Below are 20,964 nucleotides of genomic sequence, written 5' to 3'. Positions count from 1 at the left end.
CTCCAGCTATTGAATAGAGGGAGGCGGCCCCTTTAATGTTCACCCAGACGTGCTCCAGGTGCCTCCTGATAAACTTCCGCCACACCAGGAAGTGCCGGCTGAGCACCCAGAACCACTCTGTGTCCCTGGTTTTCCTTCCACCAGCACCTCGGGGTGTGGCGTAAGTGCTGATGTCCAGGGCTCTTCAGGCATCCGGGCGCCCCCTGGCGGTGACCACGGGACCCTATATGTTTGAGTTTACATGCTCTGTTCCCATGGTCCCCATACCAAGCAGGGTGGCTGCCCCCTTGTGGTCCGGGGGAGGCATAATCCCTCTTCTGATATTTCCAGGCATCCCGGCTGGGCACCGCCTCCAGCCGCTCACCACACCGTCCAGATCCTGCCACCATTATCTCTCACGTTAACCGCCTTAGAGAGAAGGGGGGGTTGGTTCTGCCTGTCAGCCTCTCTCTACATGCCTGACTTTCACTCTGGAAATATCGGTGCTTTCCTTTTGTGATTTAATCCTTACTATACTAACATGCACGAGTATATAATGCTTATTTTTTATATGCTCATGATTCTCTTTGAAAATTTGCAAATTAACTTTAAGAATACAGGAGGTCCTTCGGGTTACATCTCAACATACGACATTTTGAGTTTACAACACTCACACCCATAAAAACTTAATAACTGAGTGTTTCGGTTTACGCCGTTAGCGTCGTACTTACAGACTATATAGACAAACTGTGTTGTGTTGCTTTGTTTAGCGACTTTTTTGGCCCTTATCATGACTCCTTAATGAAAGTCCGAGTCTTCAGATGGTAGTGCTTCGAAGAAGAGAAAAACCATCTCGATGGAAGTGAAATTAGACATTGTGAAGAGACCAGAAGGAATAAAGGTAAGGAGGTTTTTTTTTTTACATTCATTTTTTGTCATTTTTTCTGTTAATAGATTACAGTATATTTATGTCCTCTTCCTTTTTCTGTGGCTTAGTTGTGTTTTTATGTTCTAGATTATGATTTTGCAAATGTGTTTGGATAGGTAAGTAACTTAGGCTAGGCTGTATTTCGACTTACACCGAAATTTGGGTTACATCACTGTTGTAGGAACGGAACTGTGTAACCCGAGGACCCCCTGTATACTTTTCTATATCCTCTGGTGTAACTGTTGGCACTCTGACTATAAGTCCTGATTGTTTGTTACCATGCGCAGAGCCCATATGTACTCATATATGGTATTATCTACTCTCTATATATAAAATCATAAGCCTAAAAGTGCAACGGTGACATTTTTACAGTATGTCACATTTTTCATCACGTTTTAAATCGGGCTTATTTTAAAACCTACATATATATGTCTGGCATCATTCTTTTCAGAATTTATAGAACTTTAATGTGATGTTGTTAGATTTTCAGATTCTTATTCCTTTTTTAAATTATAAACTAAAAAATATCAAGAATTCACGTCTCACGAGATGAGATGAGACTTTGTGCCAAAAGATTTAACCACGCCTGGGGCCGGAAATAAAAGACAAAGAGTAGGACAGCTGATGTACAGGCTTTTAAATGTTCAAAGTGCCATGCGAGATGCAGATCACGTGCCGCGGCAATCCAGCAGCTGATCAAGCAATATATGATATATAAATTATATTTATTTCAGTTATTTATTCATTGCATTTCTTTGAGCAATGACATTACTCAGCTTTTATTTTAACTGTAATGTTCAGTTTAAAACTTTAAGGTTGACTTAGACTTATTATTAAATAAAAGCAGGTGATGGCCGTATTATGTGACCTTGAAATATCTGAAGAAATTCTTCTGCCCGCCTTTGCTCTAATTAATTGCTTCTAAAAGCAGAGGTGCATTGTGGTCCCACGAGTCCCCCAGTTTGCTGAGGGCGGTCTTATGCTTATGCTTGGATCTTCACGTCTTATCTTCTGTTAGGTTCACATCACACACATTCAGCACTAGAGATGGTCTGCTGACCACTTCAGAAGGTCAGCCTTGGTGACAGCAACTTTCACTCTTTTTCATCTTTCCTGCTGTGAGAAGGTTTACAATGTGGATTGTGTGTGAAGCTCTGCTAGGTGAGCTCTTTGTGCTTTTTCGTTCATCTTGTCTCTTTTGTATTATTTAATATAGAATGCTATTTGAATTTTTGTAATTTTAATTTTTCCTGTTTGTTTATCAGCTTTCGGCATGCTGCTGATTTCAGCAGGTATGTATCCTCAGAAAATGTACTTATTCTTTAAAATATTTAATAGTTGAATATTAATATACAGCACATATAGTTTTTGAGATGATTTAATATGGTAACATGAAACTTTACTTTTCTGGAATGCTTAACTGTGCTTGAAAATCTTTTTAACATTTGTAAGAATCTAAGGATCCAAATTATTCATGTGTTCATATAAATCCATTTCATGGTGGAACCCATTTCAGCTGTTGGAAGGACTGAAAAAATTGGAGTTTATCTTGGCAGCACAAAGCAGAAGGCAGGAGCCAACCGTGCTGTCATCGGGCACAACTCACTCGTCTACCCTGGATGAACCAATTTATAGTCACATTAAACCTACACAGATACATGAAAATGTCAGAATCGTCCGAGTTCTGCACCATTACATTCACAGATGGTACTGATCCTCTGGTCATAAACTACTCGACGACTGCACATACTCACAACTGCATTAGCGGACTGGTGTGTTTCTTGTATATATTGTGCCGAGCATTTAACACAGGCTGGTGTATTCAATGTCCGCTTTATCACTTTTCTGTCACCACTCTATTGGCGACACACATTGAAAAAGAGCATGAACTTGACTTCGACCCTGCTGCTCTTAAGGATCAATGCTGACCACCTGACCACAGCGTTATCCACGAAGGTGACATAAGGGTCATTTTCATCAGTTAGAAAATTTAGATCTTAGTAGTGCTAAAATAAAGTAAAATAAATCTTTCTCCACACAATGTCAGATAAGCACTATGCCAAAAACTGGGATCCATAGAGAAACCATTCATCTATCCATTCATTCATTTTCTACTACGTATCCATATAGAAACATAAAGGTAAATAAGATGAACTCTAAAAGGAAACATAAAAAGATATATGAAAATTCTGTATATTATATCACTAATTAAGGGACAAGAACACCGTAAGACAATAAAATATGTGAGACGTACTTTATGGTAATTTACTCTAAAATCTTCATACGCTGTAGAAATGCCTTTTGTAGCTCTACGCTGAACTAAAATACCAATGCTGATTGAAACCTGAACAGGCCTTTCAGAATCTCTTAAGTTATGAAACTGTGGGCCATGTCGGCTTCTCTAAGTTTTCTTTTACTTACCAGAAATATCAGAACAGTTTTGAGAGGGCGACAACATTTGTAGCATTTTGGAAAAATGAAATTTGTTATTCAGAAGGAATATCCCTGCAAAAAAACAAAAGAGAAGTTAAGTACTGTACATCATTAGTATGCTCTGAATCTCTCCATTCCTCAGGGTAACTGTGTTATTCATTCCAGGAGAAAAATGAATTACAATCAATCTATTATACAGTGCTTGTCATATCTATCTATCTATCTATCTATCTATCTATCTATCTATGTATTATATAGTGCCTTATCTATCTATCTATCTATCTATCTATTATATAGTGCCTTATCTATCTATCTATCTATCTATTATATAGTGCCTTATCTATCTATCTATCTATCTATGTATTATATAGTGCCTTATCTATCTATCTATGTATTATATAGTGCCTTATCTATCTATCTATCTATCTATCTATCTATCTATCTATCTATCTATCTATCTATCTATCTATCTATTATATAGTGCCTTATCTATCTATCTATCTATGTATTATATAGTGCCTTATCTATCTATCTATCTATCTATTATATAGTGCCTTATCTATCTATCTATTTATTATAGAATGCCTTATCTATCTATCTATCTATGACAATGCCATTCAACACGTTTGCAGTTTTCATTTTTCACATAAAAGTGTTTTGCACACTGTATGCTCTTTTAAAAGTTAATTTATTTTTTTTTCCACTTTGCATGTAAATGTTTATTCAGTGACTATGGAGGTGGACTGTTCTTGCTGGAACATTTGCATTAAAATGCAGAATGCTTGTTCTTTAATGAAAGTTGTGAAATGGACTGAAGTTTAATTCTGAAACAATACAAACTCATGTGCAAAGACCAATTCGACTGGCCTCAGTGGAAACTGTTTACCACGGCCACATAAGTACATTTAAACCTTTGTATACGTATATAAATATAGCAGCAACATCTCATATGCAGGGGAAGTTATAAATATCTGTATTAATGACCAAGTCAACAACAAAAATGACAAGTTACAGGTCGCTTCTTTCAAGTCACAGCTGGCAAACAATGAATGTCTGCGTTACAAAAATATATAACACAATGCTGCAGGAGTCTGCTCATTTCTGAGTAAAGGTAGAATGCAAAAATTTGATTCATAAGAGTAAAATGTATGAAGATAACTTACTAAGTTTTTGGAAAATGTTTAAATATTTAAATCCCGTAGGAAATTAAGACCAAAAGATGTCTCACTCCCAGTTAAGACTATAAAATGACATCAAAAACTCAGAATCAGTGTCTCCATGATGGGACAGTTAACTTCATAAGCTGGAATGTTAAAGGCCTGAATCACGAATTAAAGAGAAAGAAAGTACTCTCTCACCTAACAGGTTTAAACGCTAAAATAGTATTTTTACAGGAAACCCACTTACTAAGTAAGGATCAGTTCCGGCTGCAAAAAGACTGGACTGGCCAAATGTTCCATTCTAGTTTTACAAAGAAAACTAGAGGGGTGGGAATTCTCATACATAAAACAGTACCATTTGTAGCATCAGATGTAGTATTGGATCCTAAAGGGAGATATGTAATGGTCATGGGAGATTTATCTAACTTTAAAATTATTTTGATAAATATTTAAATCCCTGAGCATAGACAAAAAAACAGGTTTTTAGCAAATTTTGCATAAGTACAACATATCAGTACTCACCAAATTTTAGATGAGATCTGTCAAAAATAGGTGGTGGTGAATAAAAGCATAAGTTCCCTATGACACCTTTTTATATGACCCCTTATATCTCATGTAATGAATTAAAACACCAGTAAATTCCTAAGCAGCTCTGTGGATTTTATAAATGTATGTTTGGATGTAAAATGAATGGGAAGGACTGGAGAAGCCAAATCAGCAATCCAGTAAATGTCTCTCTGAAAATTCTAAGAACGCCATCAGTTCTTGCTCTCAGATTTTTCTTTTCTTTTACAGAAGCACAACATTTGGTTCATCTGACAGTTGAAAAACAGCAGTCAGATAAAGGAACAGATTTAATCTTTTTATGCCTGCTACCGTCTAAGGAGAGATTCGGGCTCGATGCGAGGGGCACCTTTGAGCTTTACAAGAATGGAGAGTTGCTCGACACAAAGTCCATGGTGGGTTTGCCTGCAACCAAGTTTACAATTTCAAATGTCAGCAAGAATAACGATGGGAGTTACTGGTGTGTGTTCACGCTGAGCACGCCTTACATCGTCAAGAGTGCATCTCTCATCCTACGAAATAACGGTGAGTCCCGACCACCCTCATATTTGCATTTAGGTACAAGGAGGCAAAATCAGTTTCCTCCCTCAACAGAAATTAATGCAAAGCTGTTCTATGAAATGAATTTTTTCATGTGTATTATTTTATGAATTAAAAAGCAATCTACCCCTTTATTGTCAACTCCATGGAAAGTAATTCATGATTGAGGGAGTGCAAGCGCATTTCTTTAGCAAGAACCATCTCTAGACAACACCAGTCCATTAAAGGCCATGCTTACTCATAAAGGTTAAGTTTAGGGTCATAAAATAAATGAACACATGTGTATATCGAATGGGGTATAGGACAGGATTTGTAGAAATAAAGCATGCAAACACAACAGGAACATACAGAGCCCAAGGCCAGGCCAACAGTCACGGAGAGCTAACCCTTACATCATCGTGACATCCTAATAATTCATTCATAAAGATGAACATTCTAAAGATCTGTATCTTGATATTACTGTTTTTATTTTTATAACAATAATAAAAGTCAAAAGTGTTATTATTATTATTGATAATAAAATTAGCCATTTATGACTTGTTCAGATTTCAGGCATTATAAAGCTCCAGTAATGGCGCACTGCACGATAACATGCAGTTGAGTATTCCTAGTTTTCATCGTCTTTCTCTGTCTCTGTTTATCATTCATTTGTTCAGAGGTTGATGCGCTTGCTGTTTCCTGAGCAGCTCTTCTATTCTCCACCCTAGCGGCCCGCTGCTTCATCTCTTCTTTCCTCTGCATCTTTTCGCGTTAAAACTGATTAAGTTAGTGTTTGTGTTGCAATTACTTTGTATGTTTTTTTAATTTTTCACTTAAGCTGGCACTTAAGTCTTCAGTCTGCCTCAAGAATTATTTAAGATATGAAGAGGGAGGGGAAGTGATGGCAAAGGTGGTAGGGATGAGAAAACGGCACCCGTATGCATGCGCTGCACTGCCGCCCTGCTGGCCACTGCCAAGAGTTGATTCTACAATAAAATAAAATTAAAAGAGGAATAACCTTGGAGGTCAATCATCACCCCGAAAGCAGATAGTAGACGTCACGTAGTATATGTGTACCAAATTTCAGGTCAATAGTTCAAATGGTTCGGTGATAACTGGGCGACAGTCAACTCGGTGAAAAAAGACAACTTGGCGAATGAAAATTCGGCAAAAAGACAACTCTGCGAAAGACAGCCCAGTGAAAAGTCAAGTCGGCGAAGAAAGAGCTTGGCGAAATACAACTCAGCGACATCCTTTACCAGTTAGGTAATAATTAGGTTCAAAGAAATTTTTTAATTATATTTAAATGACAGCGTGATTTAACATGTTGAAAATAAATTCATATAACTGATGAACAAACATTTTTCTGCAGATGGAATAAACTCTATCTTACATTATCTTCTGAAACCAAAATTGCTAATCCTTTATATAAATTGTATTGATTGTAATCATATGATAACGTTATTTAGAATACATAAGGTGACCTGCGAGTACGGCTTAAGGAATATCTTTACTCTCAACGTATTGGGACTCTCATAAAGCAGGTGATTCTGTGGATTTTCCGGTTCCCTACGCTGTGATTTAAATATCATTAAAAAAATCTCTTTGAACCTAACTACTGTATTACCTAACTGGTAAAGGATGTCGCCGAGTTGTCTTTTTGCCAAGTTGTCTTTCGCCGAGTTGTCCTTTCGCAGAGTTGTCTGTCACACAGCTGCCCCTGAACGAGTTCAAACGGTTTGCAAGCTACAGATGATTTAAAATCCTGGACAGAAAAAATGGACAGCCATGGTAGCGTATTATATAAGAAGATTACAAAGCATTACTATTCTATGTTACGCAGTGCTAACTTGGAAGTTTTACATTTTTTATTACACAACAATAAATCCCCAGTGGATTTCATTTGGCTTTTTTAGTGAGAAGTCAAGCAAAATGACCCCATTTATTGGCTAACTAAAAGATTATAATATGCAAGCTTTCCAGGCAACTCAGGCCAACAGCCAATAGCCAATAGCCAATAAAAGGTGTCATTTTGCTTGACTTCTCACTATGTTCATAATGGCTAACACAGTACAACACCGTATTTATTTGGCTTTTTTGAGACTGATCAACATAAAAAGACTCTTTAATGTCAACACGAAAACAGATCTCTACAAAGTTGTTCCAATAAATTATAAAAATAAAACACAAAATAATTGAAGACGTACTGTAAGCATTCGCCCCTTCAAGTCAGCATTTAGTAGATGGCAGCCATGACAGCATTGAGTCTGTGTGCGTGGGTCTCTCTTTATCAGCTCTGCCATTTTTCTCCATCCTTATGCACGGGAAAGGTGCTATAAAAGTAAAATGTGTTGTTATTATTATTATTATTATTATTATTATTTGCCAACTGCTTCACCTCCATCAGGTATCCCGGTGTCCCTGAGTAAATGGCCTTGTTCAAGTCCAGCCACAAATTCTCAGCTGGATTAGACAGAACTTTATTTATTCCCAGGGGGAAATCTGCCAATTTGTGATCTGGACTCTGACTCGGTCACTCCAGGACATTAACGTTGCTGTTATGAAGAAACTCCTGTGTAGCTTTGGGGTCATTGTCTTTCTAGAAAACAAATCTTCTTCCAAGGTGCAGGTTTTTTGCAGAGTGCATCAGATTTTCCGCTGTTTTCACTTTAACTTCAGAAAATATCCAGGACCTCCTGTAAAGACGGATCCCCACAACCTGATGCTCAAACCAACATGCTTCATGGTGGAGTTGATGTGTTTTTGATAATGAGCAGTGTAAGATGGTGTTTAGACTGATGGCCATAAAGCTCAATTTGTGTCTCATCAGACCACACAACCTTCTCCTAAATGGCTTCCCATGGGCCTTTTGGCAAACTCTACTTAAGATGTCTTGTGTGTTTTCCGCTCTCCCATAAAGATTCGACTGGTGAAGCACCCAGACAATGGTTATTGCCCACACAGTCTCCCAAGTCTCATCCACTTTAGACAATTAGGAGGTCTCTTAGTGGTCTCCCTCATTCACCTTCTTCAGTTTTTGTGGACAGCCAGCTCTATAAGATTTCCAACTCTTTGTCTCTATCTCCTGACTTGAGCTGTTCATAGACTTGCTTGAAGTGTTCCTTTGTCTTCATTGTGCACATTCAGATGGAAAAGCCAGTCAGGTGACCTCCATTGAACTGTGACATTTAAAATCAATTGGAAACACCAGTATGGATATTCGGGGTGTCATATTAAAGAGGGTGAATATTTAAGTGATCAGTGATTTTGTGTTAGATGAGGGACATTCAAAAAGTTTCCGCACCTTTTTTTAACTCTATTTATTAAGAATTTCAAAAACAAATTCCATCACTTTTCTATATAGTCACCTTCCTTTGTGATGTAATTTTCACAGCGTCATACCAACTTTTTAATGCTCAATTTCTACTCCTCCCACTTTTATTGTTTCCAACAAAAATACAAAGTGCGAAAATTTTTTGAATGTTCTTCATATATTTGTGATTATTTGCACCACTTTGCAGGAATCTGCTAACACTTAGACATTAAAGATTCTTTTTCCTGATGATTATTGTCAAAAAAAGGAAAATTAAAAACACCGGGACTTAATTTTGTATAACAAGAAAATGTGAAAATTTCCAAGGAGGCGAATGAAATTTATAGGCACTGTATCTTTCATATATTTTATTATTTTATTTTTCCCTTATTTGATAAACCCAAGACATTACCCCTTCACACACCTTTCTAACCAAAAAGCACCACATAATGAAATATTAGAGTTAAAAAGTGTGCAAAAATTTCAATTTGCTTTCAATATGAAATGGTAAACTAAAGTAATGCCAGTATTGGGGGTGTCACAGGCGGCTAGGGGTGGAGCCCAACTGGGACGCCCGAGGGAACCAGAGGAGGGCTGGTGCCTCCTCCCGACCACGAGAGGGTGACCGCCCTGGTTTTGTTGGTGGCCAGTTAGGGCCTGTAGGGGCCAGTGGCCACCGCCAGGCGGAGCCCCGGTGCCTGATGAACCCTGCAGCCGGCACTTCCGCCACACGGGGGTGTGTGCAAGGAGCAGTGCCGGGAAGCAGCTGGAGCCCATCCGGGGTGGTATAAAAGGGGCCACCTCCCTGCATTTGAGAGCGGAAGTTGGGTGGAAGAGGACGGAGCTGGAGAGAGGACTGGAGGCTGCCAGAAGAGAGGCTTGGTAAAGACTGTGAAAGGCCCGGATTTTGGGGGATCGGTGCTGGAGGCACTGGGTTAGTGCACTGGACTTTGTATATATTGTAAATAGTTGGTGTAAATAAACATGGGTTGGGAGAAACAACGATGTCCGTCTGTCTGTGTCTGGGTCCCGTTCCACAGGGGGTATTAGGAAAAAAAAAACATCAATGATGAATTAATTTTTTTCACACCGATAAGACAGTTTATATACTCAAATATGCTACCGTAATAATAATAATTCAATATATAATAATAATACAGTATATGTGTATTTTGTGAAATGCCTAAAACTGATGCATGCTCTGAAATATAAAACCTCAAATAATGAACTCTTTTGTTCCAATTGTTTTACAAAGTTTTGCCATTTTCTTCTCCACACAGAGGTCGTCAGTTCCACCGAAACACAAAATACAGAAACAGGCAAGTGCACAGATTATTTTCATCTTTTTCGTGATCACGTTCCCTCCGCTTATCTTGGTGAGGACTGTAGCAGCTGACCAGGCCGCCTTGTCTTTAACAAATCTTTACCACACTTTCTGCATTTTTCCCAGGTGCTTCCAGGCCAACTGAGATCCACAACCCCTTAGCAAGCCCTGGGTCTGCCCTGAAATCTTCTCAAAGTCAGGCTGTTCCCTAAATATGCCTTGAGGAACATCTGTGGGAGATGTCAAGGGGAAATTCTAACTTTAAGACCCAAATCATCTCAACAAGTCCCTCTTGTTTCAGCCTAGCAGCAGTTTAACTGTAGAGTCCTCCTGTATTGCTGAGCTCCTCGCCCTATCCCAGACGATAACCCCAGCAACCCTGAATAGGGACCTTACTTTGGGAATTTATATTTAGAATCTCATTCTTCCAGCCACTATCCAGATCTTATCTTTAGGTAATATTGGAGATTTAGAATGACACATTTTTAAATTGTGATGTTGTGTCCCTTTCACCACCATTGTCCAGCACAATGTTTAAATACCAGCTGATGCTACATTAAATTGTTGGTCAGTCTCACTGTCATCCAGTCAAGTCCCCACAAGTGTCTTGGTCATGTGAGTGTTGAAGTCCCCAAGCACCACCTCAGATGATCGGTGATGATAATGTCAGCTGGTGATAACCCTTTAGCGCACCAAATCCAAGATCTCTTACTCACGGCAACACATTGGCAGGCTGTTTATTAGAAGAAAGATCTAGCGGAGGTGCACTGAATATGTATTGTATTATCTTCTTTTTTGGATTTAACGTTGTTGTGATTGTTCTGCTTTTGTTCTTGGATTACCTCTTTCAGATTATGGATTGGATGTGTTTACCTTGGATTGCCTTTTTATGTGCATCCTTTTGGTATTCTTTTTAATTTTTGTTAATAAACTCCGTATACAGTAGATCACAGCCCCAGTGGCTGCAGGTTTTCATTCTAACCCTTTTCTTAATGAGTGACCTGTCTTTGCTGCTAATGAGCTTCTTTTGAATTCATTTTAATTGACTTGCTCTTGAAGACTCAGACCCCTTAATTGTTTTCTTTTCCTTAATTAGCAGCCAAACAATAATGAGATACAAAATGAGCCAAAACAACTGGTGTCCATCATACAATATCTGAAAATAAAGAAAGATGAAGGTCTCAGGAATGTGGATCTGCTCAGGTCCCCAGTGCTCTTAGAAAAGATAAAATCAGCAATTTCAGAAATGCCTGCTATTACACAGTGAGAGCAGCAACAAGCCATGGAATTAAAGAACGGGTTTAATTAACGACAGGAATCAGCTCCTGATTAAGCAACTGGTTGGAGTTTTAGGCTCTGACTTACGTAATCTTCTGTTGGCTCCTTCACTTCACATTTCATTTCTTCTTGGGTGCCATTTAAGGAAATAAATGAAGCAATTCAGAGGAACAAATTTAAAAAAACAAGTCAATTAAAATAAAATTCAAAAGAAGTTAATTAGCAGCAAAAACAGTGCAGTAATCAAAGCCTAATGAAGCAACTGGTTGAAGTGAAATTGGTAGGAGTTTCAGGCCCTGACTTTCTGTTGGCTCGCTCACATCACATTTCATTTCAGTTTGGGTGTAATTTGAAGAAAGAAATGAAGAAATTCAGGGAAACACATCTTAAAAAAAACATGTCAATTAAAATAAGGTTCATTAGCAGCAAAAAACAGGTCACTACTTAAGAAAAGGGTTGGCATGAAAACCTGCAGCCACTGGGGCCCTCCAGCACCAGAGTTGGGGAGCCCTCCAGTAGATTATTGTAGCATTTTTAGTTTACAAGCCAAACTTTTATTTTTTTACCTTTTTGGGCATTTTAATATGTTTGTGCAATTCTGGACTTTAAAACAAGCTCCACATTGTTAGACCTGTGTAGGCCGGCGCCAGCAGGTAGCAGTTGGGGGTCTGGCTGATTTTGAAGCGAGTCTCTTCTGTGCCCATAAGTGAAGGTTCTGGCCTGCTTGTGCTGTTTATTTTGGAGGCCTCATGCCCACTTTTGTCCTTCAAAAGTTCCTGGCTCCACATTATAAAACTGCAATGGTAATGTCCGTTTTCTTCTCAACATGGGAAAGTGTATACTGTGTGATTAAAATGATGACTGAAATATTTAATTATTATTCTTATTTCTCACACAGCTTCTAATGCAAGATCAGGTAAGTTAACATTACTCCCAAAAATCTTTCCTTAAGAAGCTACAGTGTATGAGTCTAGCCATCCATTTTGTGAACCCACTATATTTAAACCCGGGGTCTAGCAGAACCCACATTTCTAATTTACTTCTCGTCCCACTAATTCCGGGGTCTCCTGGAAGGTTATGATAATTAAAAAATTTAATTCCAGACAATTTTGGTGATAGTTTGTGTCCCTTAATTTTGGTTCACATTTATTAAGATTTGGAACCCTTCATTTCCTTAGTCTTTCCTTAAAAGGGGGATTTTTTTTTTTTTTTTTGTAAATTAATATTAATAACAAAAACTAATCTGGTGCAATTTTCCCTTGTACATTAATCTTAAAGAGTTTCAATAAAATATTTGGAAAGAAGTATAAAAGAAATACTGCGGTTGCCCTGCCCAGTGTTTATTTCCTATCTCACGGCCTGAGTTGGCTGGGATTTGCTCCTGTGACTCTGTACTTAGGATATAGCCGGTTTGGTGATGGATGGATAGATAAAAAAGAAATATTAGAGGACTGAAACATAGTCATCTTTTTTGCATTCCCACTATGTTCTTGAAGAAAAAAGCACAATATCAAAAACTGTTGATACATCAGAATCTGAGTGCTAGCATATAAACTTTTGATACATCAGAATCTGAGTGCTAGCATATAATCATATAATTAAATGCCATATTTCAGTAGCAAGATCTGCTTTCTTGATTGGAAATTGACTGAAATGAAAACCTGCAGCTTCTCCTCTTTCGGTAAATGTTAACACCTGCAAAGCAAGCTGTGTGAAAAGCAGAGGGAGGTGTAGTGGTCACTTCTACTGTTTCACATACCCAGTGTCTTTGCTCAACATCTTGCACTCATTCGTGATGTTTTGCACGTTCTCTAAAAGTGAAGGTACGCGGTATGTGATATATGAAGGGTGGCATTGTGGTTCAGGGGTTAATGCTACTGCCTGAGTCTGAAGGCTGCATGAGGTTTTTGACCCTGTAACATGGCCAGGAAGTTGACCAAAGCACAATGAGAAAAGGCTAGGGTACCAACTGGGTCATCCCTTTAACTGCAAATGAGTCGGCCGTTCAGCTCAGAAACAAGCAAACAAAAACAAGATGGCTTCAGATAGCCTAACACATGAGTAGAGGTATGCTGGAGCTCTGTTTCTATTCTCTACCAGGTCAGTCTATGATTCCACTTTTTGGTTTGATTTTATGGAGTCAATGTGGAGGGGTGGAGCCTACTCAGGGTGATGTGGGCAGGGCTAAGCATGATTGAGAGGCTTTTTGGTGCTGGGTGGGAGGTGGAAAGAGAAGATCCCGTTAGCATCAGTGCCCACTCTTTTTTCGAGGTGGGACTGCCAACGTCTTCAGAGCTCTGAAGATGCCCCCCATGTGCACATACTCTGACATTCCTTTCACATCTCTAAGACGTGTTTGTTGGGTGGATTGGCGATTCTGCACTGGGTGTGTACATGAATTGGCTTCTCAATGGGCTGACATCACATCCAGGATTGCACGCTGGAGAGCTCAAGTTGGTTTTGGCTCTACAACCCTGAAATGGACCAAGTGGGTTTTAGAATATCCATCCATCCATTATCCAACCCACTATATCCTAACACAGGGCCACGGGGGTCTGTTGGAGCAGGAAACAAAACCCGACCGCAGGGCGCGTGCACACACACGCGCACACAAAGCACAATTTAAAATGTCTTTGGACTGAGGGAGGAAATTGGAGTGCCCAGAGGAAACCCACGCAGACACGGGGAGAACATGCAAACTCCACGCAGGGAGAACCCGGGAAGCGAACCTCGATCTCCTAACTGCGAGGCAGCAGCGCTACCACTGCACCACCGTGCCGCCCGTTTTAGAATGTCATTTTATGCAATTTGATATAAGCAGCTTTCAAGGAAATTAAATTGTTGTCATGAACAATAAAATATGACATTATAGGTTTAACATACACAAATATAACCTTGTTTGAAAAATCTGGAATTACCCTGTTTTCTATTTTTTCAGGTTTTGTTACAATGGGAATATTTATTTTCCTAATATTAATGGCAGGCGGGATAGCATATTTTATCAAACGAAAGAGAGGTAAGTGACATTTTGATCACGATCAACACATTTAAAATGTTTTAAAATGGCTGCCAGAATCTGATATGATGCAAACGTGCATCTGGTTGTTCCTGTCGGCAGATATCTTTTACATTTTGTTTTTCTCACCACTGCTTCCTAAAAGTCTTTGTTAGCAATTTGTTTTAAATTCTCTCTCCTCTCTCACCCCAAACCCTTCTTTTCCTGGATCTTCCTGTGCTTACTGCTTTCGGACTGTGGGTCTAGTTAACTTGGATTGTCTTTATAGGTGTGATCCTTTGGCTTTTTTTTAATATCTTTGACATTCTTCTATATTTTTGTCAATAAAGGTTATTAGTTGTCCTTTTTGTTTATAACTGTTTTTAACTTTTATTCTTTCCTTGGGCATTTTGAAAAATTTGAACTTTAAAATCAAGCTCCTGGTTTTTAGGCCTGTTTAAGCCGAAGCCAGCAGGTAGTAGTTGAGGACAAGCTCATTTTTGGATTGTTCCTCTTGTGGGATGAAAACTGAAGGCCCGACTTGATATGAGGTGCAAATTGGAGGCTTCAAACCAACTTGTGTCCTGTTCATGGCCCCATGTTATGACAGTTCAATTGTAGAGGCTATTTCCCATTTAACATATGTGATAAAGGTGCTATATATGCACCCTACACAGATTGACACGTTAAAATCAACAAAAATGATTTATTTCTCTTCACCTGTGGGGCACGTCTTCCCCATGCCCCGCAGGCAGTACACAACCCCAAAGCATGTAAGCACACCAAATAAACCAAAGTAAAGCACACTACAACATGCTCTTCTTCACCACTCCTCTCAGCAAGCGTTGTCCTCCTCCTTCCGACTCAGCCTCCTCAGTGGTGGCTGCTTGTTCCACCCGGAAGTGCTCCAGGTGCTTGATTGCTGCTATTCTGGGTGTGGTGAAAATACTGCCCATAAGGGCTCAGGAGTCCCAGATGCAGCACCCCTTGGCGGCAAATTTGCGGGACCCAACAGGGCTTCACCAAACTCCAATTCCCATGGTGCCCTGCGGGAGACCGAGGCACTGCCATCTAACGTCCAGGGGGAGATATTAAATAGTCCATGGTTGCTCCCCCTGAACATATACCGAAGGTAGCCACACATGCTACAGTTTATACAACAAAAAATGACGTCGAGTGAAGAATGTGCTCACTGCTGTTATTTTTCCTGCAGATTCTGCCAACATAAGATTAGGTAAGTTAACATAATCCTTAAAAGAGTTTCCGTAATAAACTAAGGTATATCAGTCCAGCCATTCATTTTTTGAACTCAAGTAAACTCAAACTCAGGGTGTAGCACAGTACTTTTTATCATTTACTTCTTATCCCACTAAATCAAGGTTCCTTTAGGGTTGTGGCTTCTGCAGATTTTTGTTCCAGCCAAATTTGTTGATTGTTTTTTTTCCCCTTACTTTTGGTTCACTCATTTATTAAGCTTTTGAAGCATGCATTCTTTACTGTATTTATCCATCCATTTTCACAAGCTTAATTTAGTCACACAGTTCAGTGAGCATAAAGTATAATGATCATTTTTCATATTTGCCTATTTGTCGTATTCGCAGTGCACTCGCTAACAAAAGCAAATGGGGCAATGTAACGATTCAAACAATGCACAGCCTCGGGGAGATTTTTTTTTTAGCTTGCCAAGATGGAACGTTCTAGATGGGGATGAGAAATGGAGAATGATATTTGCCAAGTTTTAAAACAAGTAAGAGGTGATTATACTTTGAATGAAATCTGCCTGTAATAAGGCATTGAGGAGTGCCAGCCCTGTTGCGGTTTTGATAATTTTAATTTTATTTTGCCACATTTGAGTGTTCTATAATTTTGCTACTTTGAAGATTATTATTATGTCATGTCAGTCAGTCATTACCATCCATCCATTTTCCAACTCGCTGAATCCGAACACAGGGTCACGGGGGTCTGCTGGAGCCAATCCCAGCCAACACAGGGCACAAGGCAGGAACCAATCCTGGGCAGGGTGCCAACCCACCGCAGGTCACACACAAACAGCACACATTAGGGCCAATTTAGAATCACCAATCCACCTAACCTGCATGTCTTTGGATTGTGGGAGGAAACACACAGACACGGGGAGAACATGCAAACTCCATGCAGGGAGGACCCGGGAAGCGAACCCGGGTTTCCTAACTGCGAGGCAGCAGTGCTACCACTGCGCCACCATGCCGCCCTTACTCTATTTATTCTTAACAAAATCATCTCTGTCTAAAAATTCTATAGTTTATTTGTTCTAGAGCTCTTGGTTTTGAGCCCCAATTTCAAGAAATGGTGGTTTGATACCAAGCATGTAGGTAGGTGGAAGTCTGCTGGTCAGTGATGATTGGCGTACAACTTTCTTACATTTTTTTCTGGTTTTCTTTATTAATAACTAGCCATTCCCCGTGGCTTTGTCAGCATAGAAATGAAACAGGACAGTGAGGATGGCCCTGCCCGGCTCCCAACTCCTGACGTCATGCTTTCCCCTCTCCTCGGCCCACAGCCTCTGTCTTGGATTAGCGTGATTATATGGCCCCTGCAAGCGAACTACGATTCTTAGCATGATGAGAGAAGTCACAAAATCAACTGGAATGTTCAAGCAAACTCTAGAAAAAAACACGATCAAAATCCGATTAAGTAGTTCTTTCATTCTCTAGCTAAGTGGATGTAAGATACGCCCCAAGGCTGGAGCGTTAATGAGGAGGGCCCCAGCCCCCTCCTCTCCCCTCGGCCCTCTGCGTCACTCTCGGATTTGCACAAATAAATTGGTTCTGCAAGCGAACTATGATACAATGAGAGAGGTTACAAAATCAACCGGAATGTTCAGGCAAATTATAGAAAAAAACTCAATCTATCAAGTTGTTCTCTCGTGAAAAGCGGACAGACAGACATTGGATTTATATATATATTTGTGTATATTGTTTTTCCAAAGTATGATTGCTGGCCATTGAGCTGAGGCTGTGTAATTCTTTATTTTTTAGTTTCTTCTATATGAAGTATAGGAAAAGTATTGTAATTATGCAAAGATTATGCAAAGATGTTGAGATTTTAATGAATCTCGATGTTTTAGACCTCCCTGACTTTCTCATATACGAAGTATTGCGAAAGTATTGGAATCCTCCAAAATTTCCATTTTGAGATTTTGATGAATCTCGATGTTTTAGACCTCCCTGAGTTCGAAAATGCCATTTTTGGAATTATGTCTGTGTGTCTGTGTGTGAGTGTGAGTGTCTGTAAACACAAAAACTTGAGTACGCTTTCACTTAGGTCAACCAAATTTTGCATAGTTATTAGGTACAAAATGTAAATTTCAATCAACTTTTGAGCTATTTCCGCTAACTGGAAGTTGTACTTTACCTTTTTATTTATGCAGTTGCAGAGTCCGATTTATCCAACTTTACTTTTATAATAATTGCTCATTACATTATTAATTTTATTTGATTTGTTGTTGATGGTTCTTTAATGTACATAATACAAAAATATAATCATTGTCTTGAGGTTTACTCCTCAAATATCCATCCCCATATCTGAATATACGAGAAAGGCTAGAGGAGAACACTCCCGATTTTTCTATGTCATATTGTTTCTCACAGGGTGTATTATTCTCCAATCAAATGATTTTTTTGAAAAACATTTGTCGATTATTTTCAATTATGTATTTATCATAATTGATACAAAATGAATCACAATACATTGTTACAAAGTGCCTGTCCATTCACTTTAAACTGTTCCTGTTTTTTATTTTATGCATAAGCAGTATAGCATATCGTCTTAGATGAAGATTTGCTAATAAGTAATTAGCCCAGCACTTTATATTACCACTTATTACAGTGCACTTATATAAGTACTTATGCAGTAATTGCTAATATAACCACAGTTTAAGACTTATTATCATTTACTTGCTGTTTAATTTAGTATATGTAAGTACACGCTGAAGTCTGAAATAACGACGAGCATGTACTAATATAGTTACTGATGTTAGAGAAGTGCAGGGTAATAACCACACCAGAGTCCCATGTAATTACCATGTAATTACAGTGTAACAATAGGCAATTACTATAACATAATACCAGAACATTTTGTCTTCTCACTATCCCAGTCAAATTATTAATTTATATGTATTTTTATTTTGCCTCTGCACAGGTGCAGAACCTCAAATCCAGACAAGCGCTTCATCAATGGTGAGTACTGACCTCCATTATTCACAATAATGCCTTACGAACCTAATTTTGATCCTTATCATGTTGCTTTTATTGACCTGGTTATACTACTGAGTACAGTTCAATGCTTTGTGGTCAATATGCATAATATAAAAATATGTTTGATATATACAGTATATAAAATTTGGATATACGGACATGGAAAAATTTGTTGGTACCCCTCCATGGAAAAAGATGAACCATCAATTGTCTCTGAAATAAGAATTTGTCACTCATCATTTTGTGTTTAACAGAATTTGCTTTAGAGTTTTGACAAAATATTTCAAATAACAACACAAATGTAAATGGCATGGACATAAATGATGTGACCCTTAACCTCATATATCACGGCATAACATTTAGAGTTTGCGACCGCTTCAATCAGGCAATTCTTGGAGATCTCAAAGAGACTTCTTCACCTGACTTCAAGTCATTTGGCCCACTTGTCCTGGGCAAACTGCTCCAGTTTTGTCAGTTTTAAGGAGGTCTTCTCCAGACTGCATGGTTCTGTTCTTTCAATAGATGTTTGATTGGATTCAAATCAGAGCTCATAGAAGGCCACTTCAGAATAATCCAAAGTTTTATTCTTCGCCTTCATGGGTGCTTTTAGTTGTGTGTTTTGGATCATTATCCTGTTGGAGGATCCATTACCTGGGACTGAGAGAGAGCCTTCAGACACTTGGCAGTATGTTTCACTCCAGAATGTCTTGATAGTAGATTTCATTGCTCCCTACATAGACTCAAGGCATCCCGGGCCAAACACAGCAAAGCAGCCCAGAAACGGAACTGAGCCTTCTCCATATTTCATGGTAGGGATGGTGTTCTTTTCTTTGAAAGCTTCATTTTTTTTGTCTGTGGGCATGGAGTTGATTGGACTTACCAAAAAACTCCAGTTTTTCCTCATCTGTCAAAAGGAAATTCTCCCAGAAGCATTGTGGCTTGTCAATATACATATTAGCAAATTCCAGTTGGGCTTTTATATGTTTTTCTTTCTTGAGACTTCTTCCATTGAGCCCACTGTCATTCAAAAAATGTCACATGTCACCTTGGAGTTCAGCTTGTATCTCTTTGGAAGTTGTCTGCAGCTTTTTGTCCACCATTCTTAATATTCTTCTGTCCATTCTGGGGTTGATTTTCCTCTTGTGGCTGTGTCCAGGGGGGTTGGCTACAGTCCCATGGACCTTAAATATCTTCATAATATTTACAACTGTTGTCACAGGAACATCAACCTGCTTGGAGATGGGTTTCAAGCCTTGCCCTTTCACATGCTTGTCTATCATTTTCTTTCTGACCTCCTCAGATGACTCTCTCCTTTGTTTTCTCTCGTCCATGTTTAGTGTGGCACACACAATGATATCAAACAATAGAGTAGCTACTTTTCTTCATTTCAATTGGCTGAATGACTGATTGCACGATTAGAGACATGTATGATACAAATTCAAGAAAACTCAAATCCAATGTTTTAAAATCATTTTGAGGGATACCAACAAATGTGTCAAGGCCATTTTGGAAAATCTTTAAAGAATATTAAAGCAATACTTGTTCTCTTTTCATGGTTGCTTTGCTTTCCTCGATTCCTCGATGCCCTTCATGTCATCCCTTTTCAGGTGGCATACAGCACTTTTCAATGAGCTGTAAGAGGACCAACACATTTGTCCTTGTCTGTATATCAATAATAGTCAACCCTGGAATAAGTTGGGGATCCTCTGGAGAACTGTGATGAATAAAATATTTTAATGTGCATTTAATTATTTTATGTATGGTTAAGTGACTCTTTCTTGCTGAATGGCTGTCTTTAGGAAGCAGACGTATCACCTATGTACTCTGAACTGCAATACACACCACAAGATGTCAGCAAATCACCAAAAGAGCATCGCAGCAGCGTGGTGTACTCCCAGATAGCACAGAGAACATGGAGCCACTATCAGCATGAGGAAGTGACGGGACACTGAAGCTGGAGGCTCCTCTCTACTTTGTGACTCGTACAATGAAATCTTTTATATGAAATATTTGTTTAATTTGTGAAGGTTTCAATACCGTTGTCTCAATAAATATTTTCTGGAATTGGTATCTTCAAAATCCTGTTAATATTTATACTCAATGTAGTTATGAATTCTAAATATTGTGTTTGCAATCCTCTTAGCAATTTTATTCTTAAACTTTTTTATGATTATGATTGAAATGAACAACTCGTCTATCTGGAGTCTGTCTTGGCAGTAGCGGTAGAAAAAGTCAG

General features: G+C 38.9%; 1 protein-coding gene across 1 annotated transcript; it reads left to right on the top strand.

Moving 5' to 3' along the window:
- Window positions 1–1,984: 1,984 nt before the first annotated feature.
- Window positions 1,985–20,728, top strand: LOC120536370. Its single transcript, XM_039764695.1, has 9 exons — window positions 1,985–2,068; window positions 2,173–2,199; window positions 5,296–5,589; window positions 10,177–10,272; window positions 12,397–12,414; window positions 14,437–14,514; window positions 15,707–15,727; window positions 18,673–18,710; window positions 20,528–20,728. Exons 1-9 carry the CDS (start codon window positions 2,041–2,043, stop codon window positions 20,678–20,680), a joined length of 753 nt encoding a protein of 250 aa, XP_039620629.1. The 5' UTR covers window positions 1,985–2,040; the 3' UTR covers window positions 20,681–20,728.
- The last annotated feature ends 236 nt before the right edge of the window (window positions 20,729–20,964 follow it).

The sequence above is a fragment of the Polypterus senegalus genome, chromosome 10 (genome assembly GCF_016835505.1).
Source record: "Polypterus senegalus isolate Bchr_013 chromosome 10, ASM1683550v1, whole genome shotgun sequence".
NCBI classification, from domain to species: domain Eukaryota; kingdom Metazoa; phylum Chordata; class Cladistia; order Polypteriformes; family Polypteridae; genus Polypterus; species Polypterus senegalus.
Note: the sequence above shows the minus strand (reverse complement) of the source record. Positions and strands in the feature narration are given on the sequence as shown.

Excerpts from the sequence above, each read along its gene's own strand:
- LOC120536370 (XM_039764695.1), top strand. The coding sequence starts at position 2,041 with ATGTGGATTGTGTGTGAAGCTCTGCTAG. Across the intron at positions 2,200-5,295 it reads CATGCTGCTGATTTCAGCAG|AAGCACAACATTTGGTTCAT; the intron begins GTATGTATCCTC and ends TTTCTTTTACAG. Across the intron at positions 15,728-18,672 it reads TTCTGCCAACATAAGATTAG|GTGCAGAACCTCAAATCCAG; the intron begins GTAAGTTAACAT and ends GCCTCTGCACAG.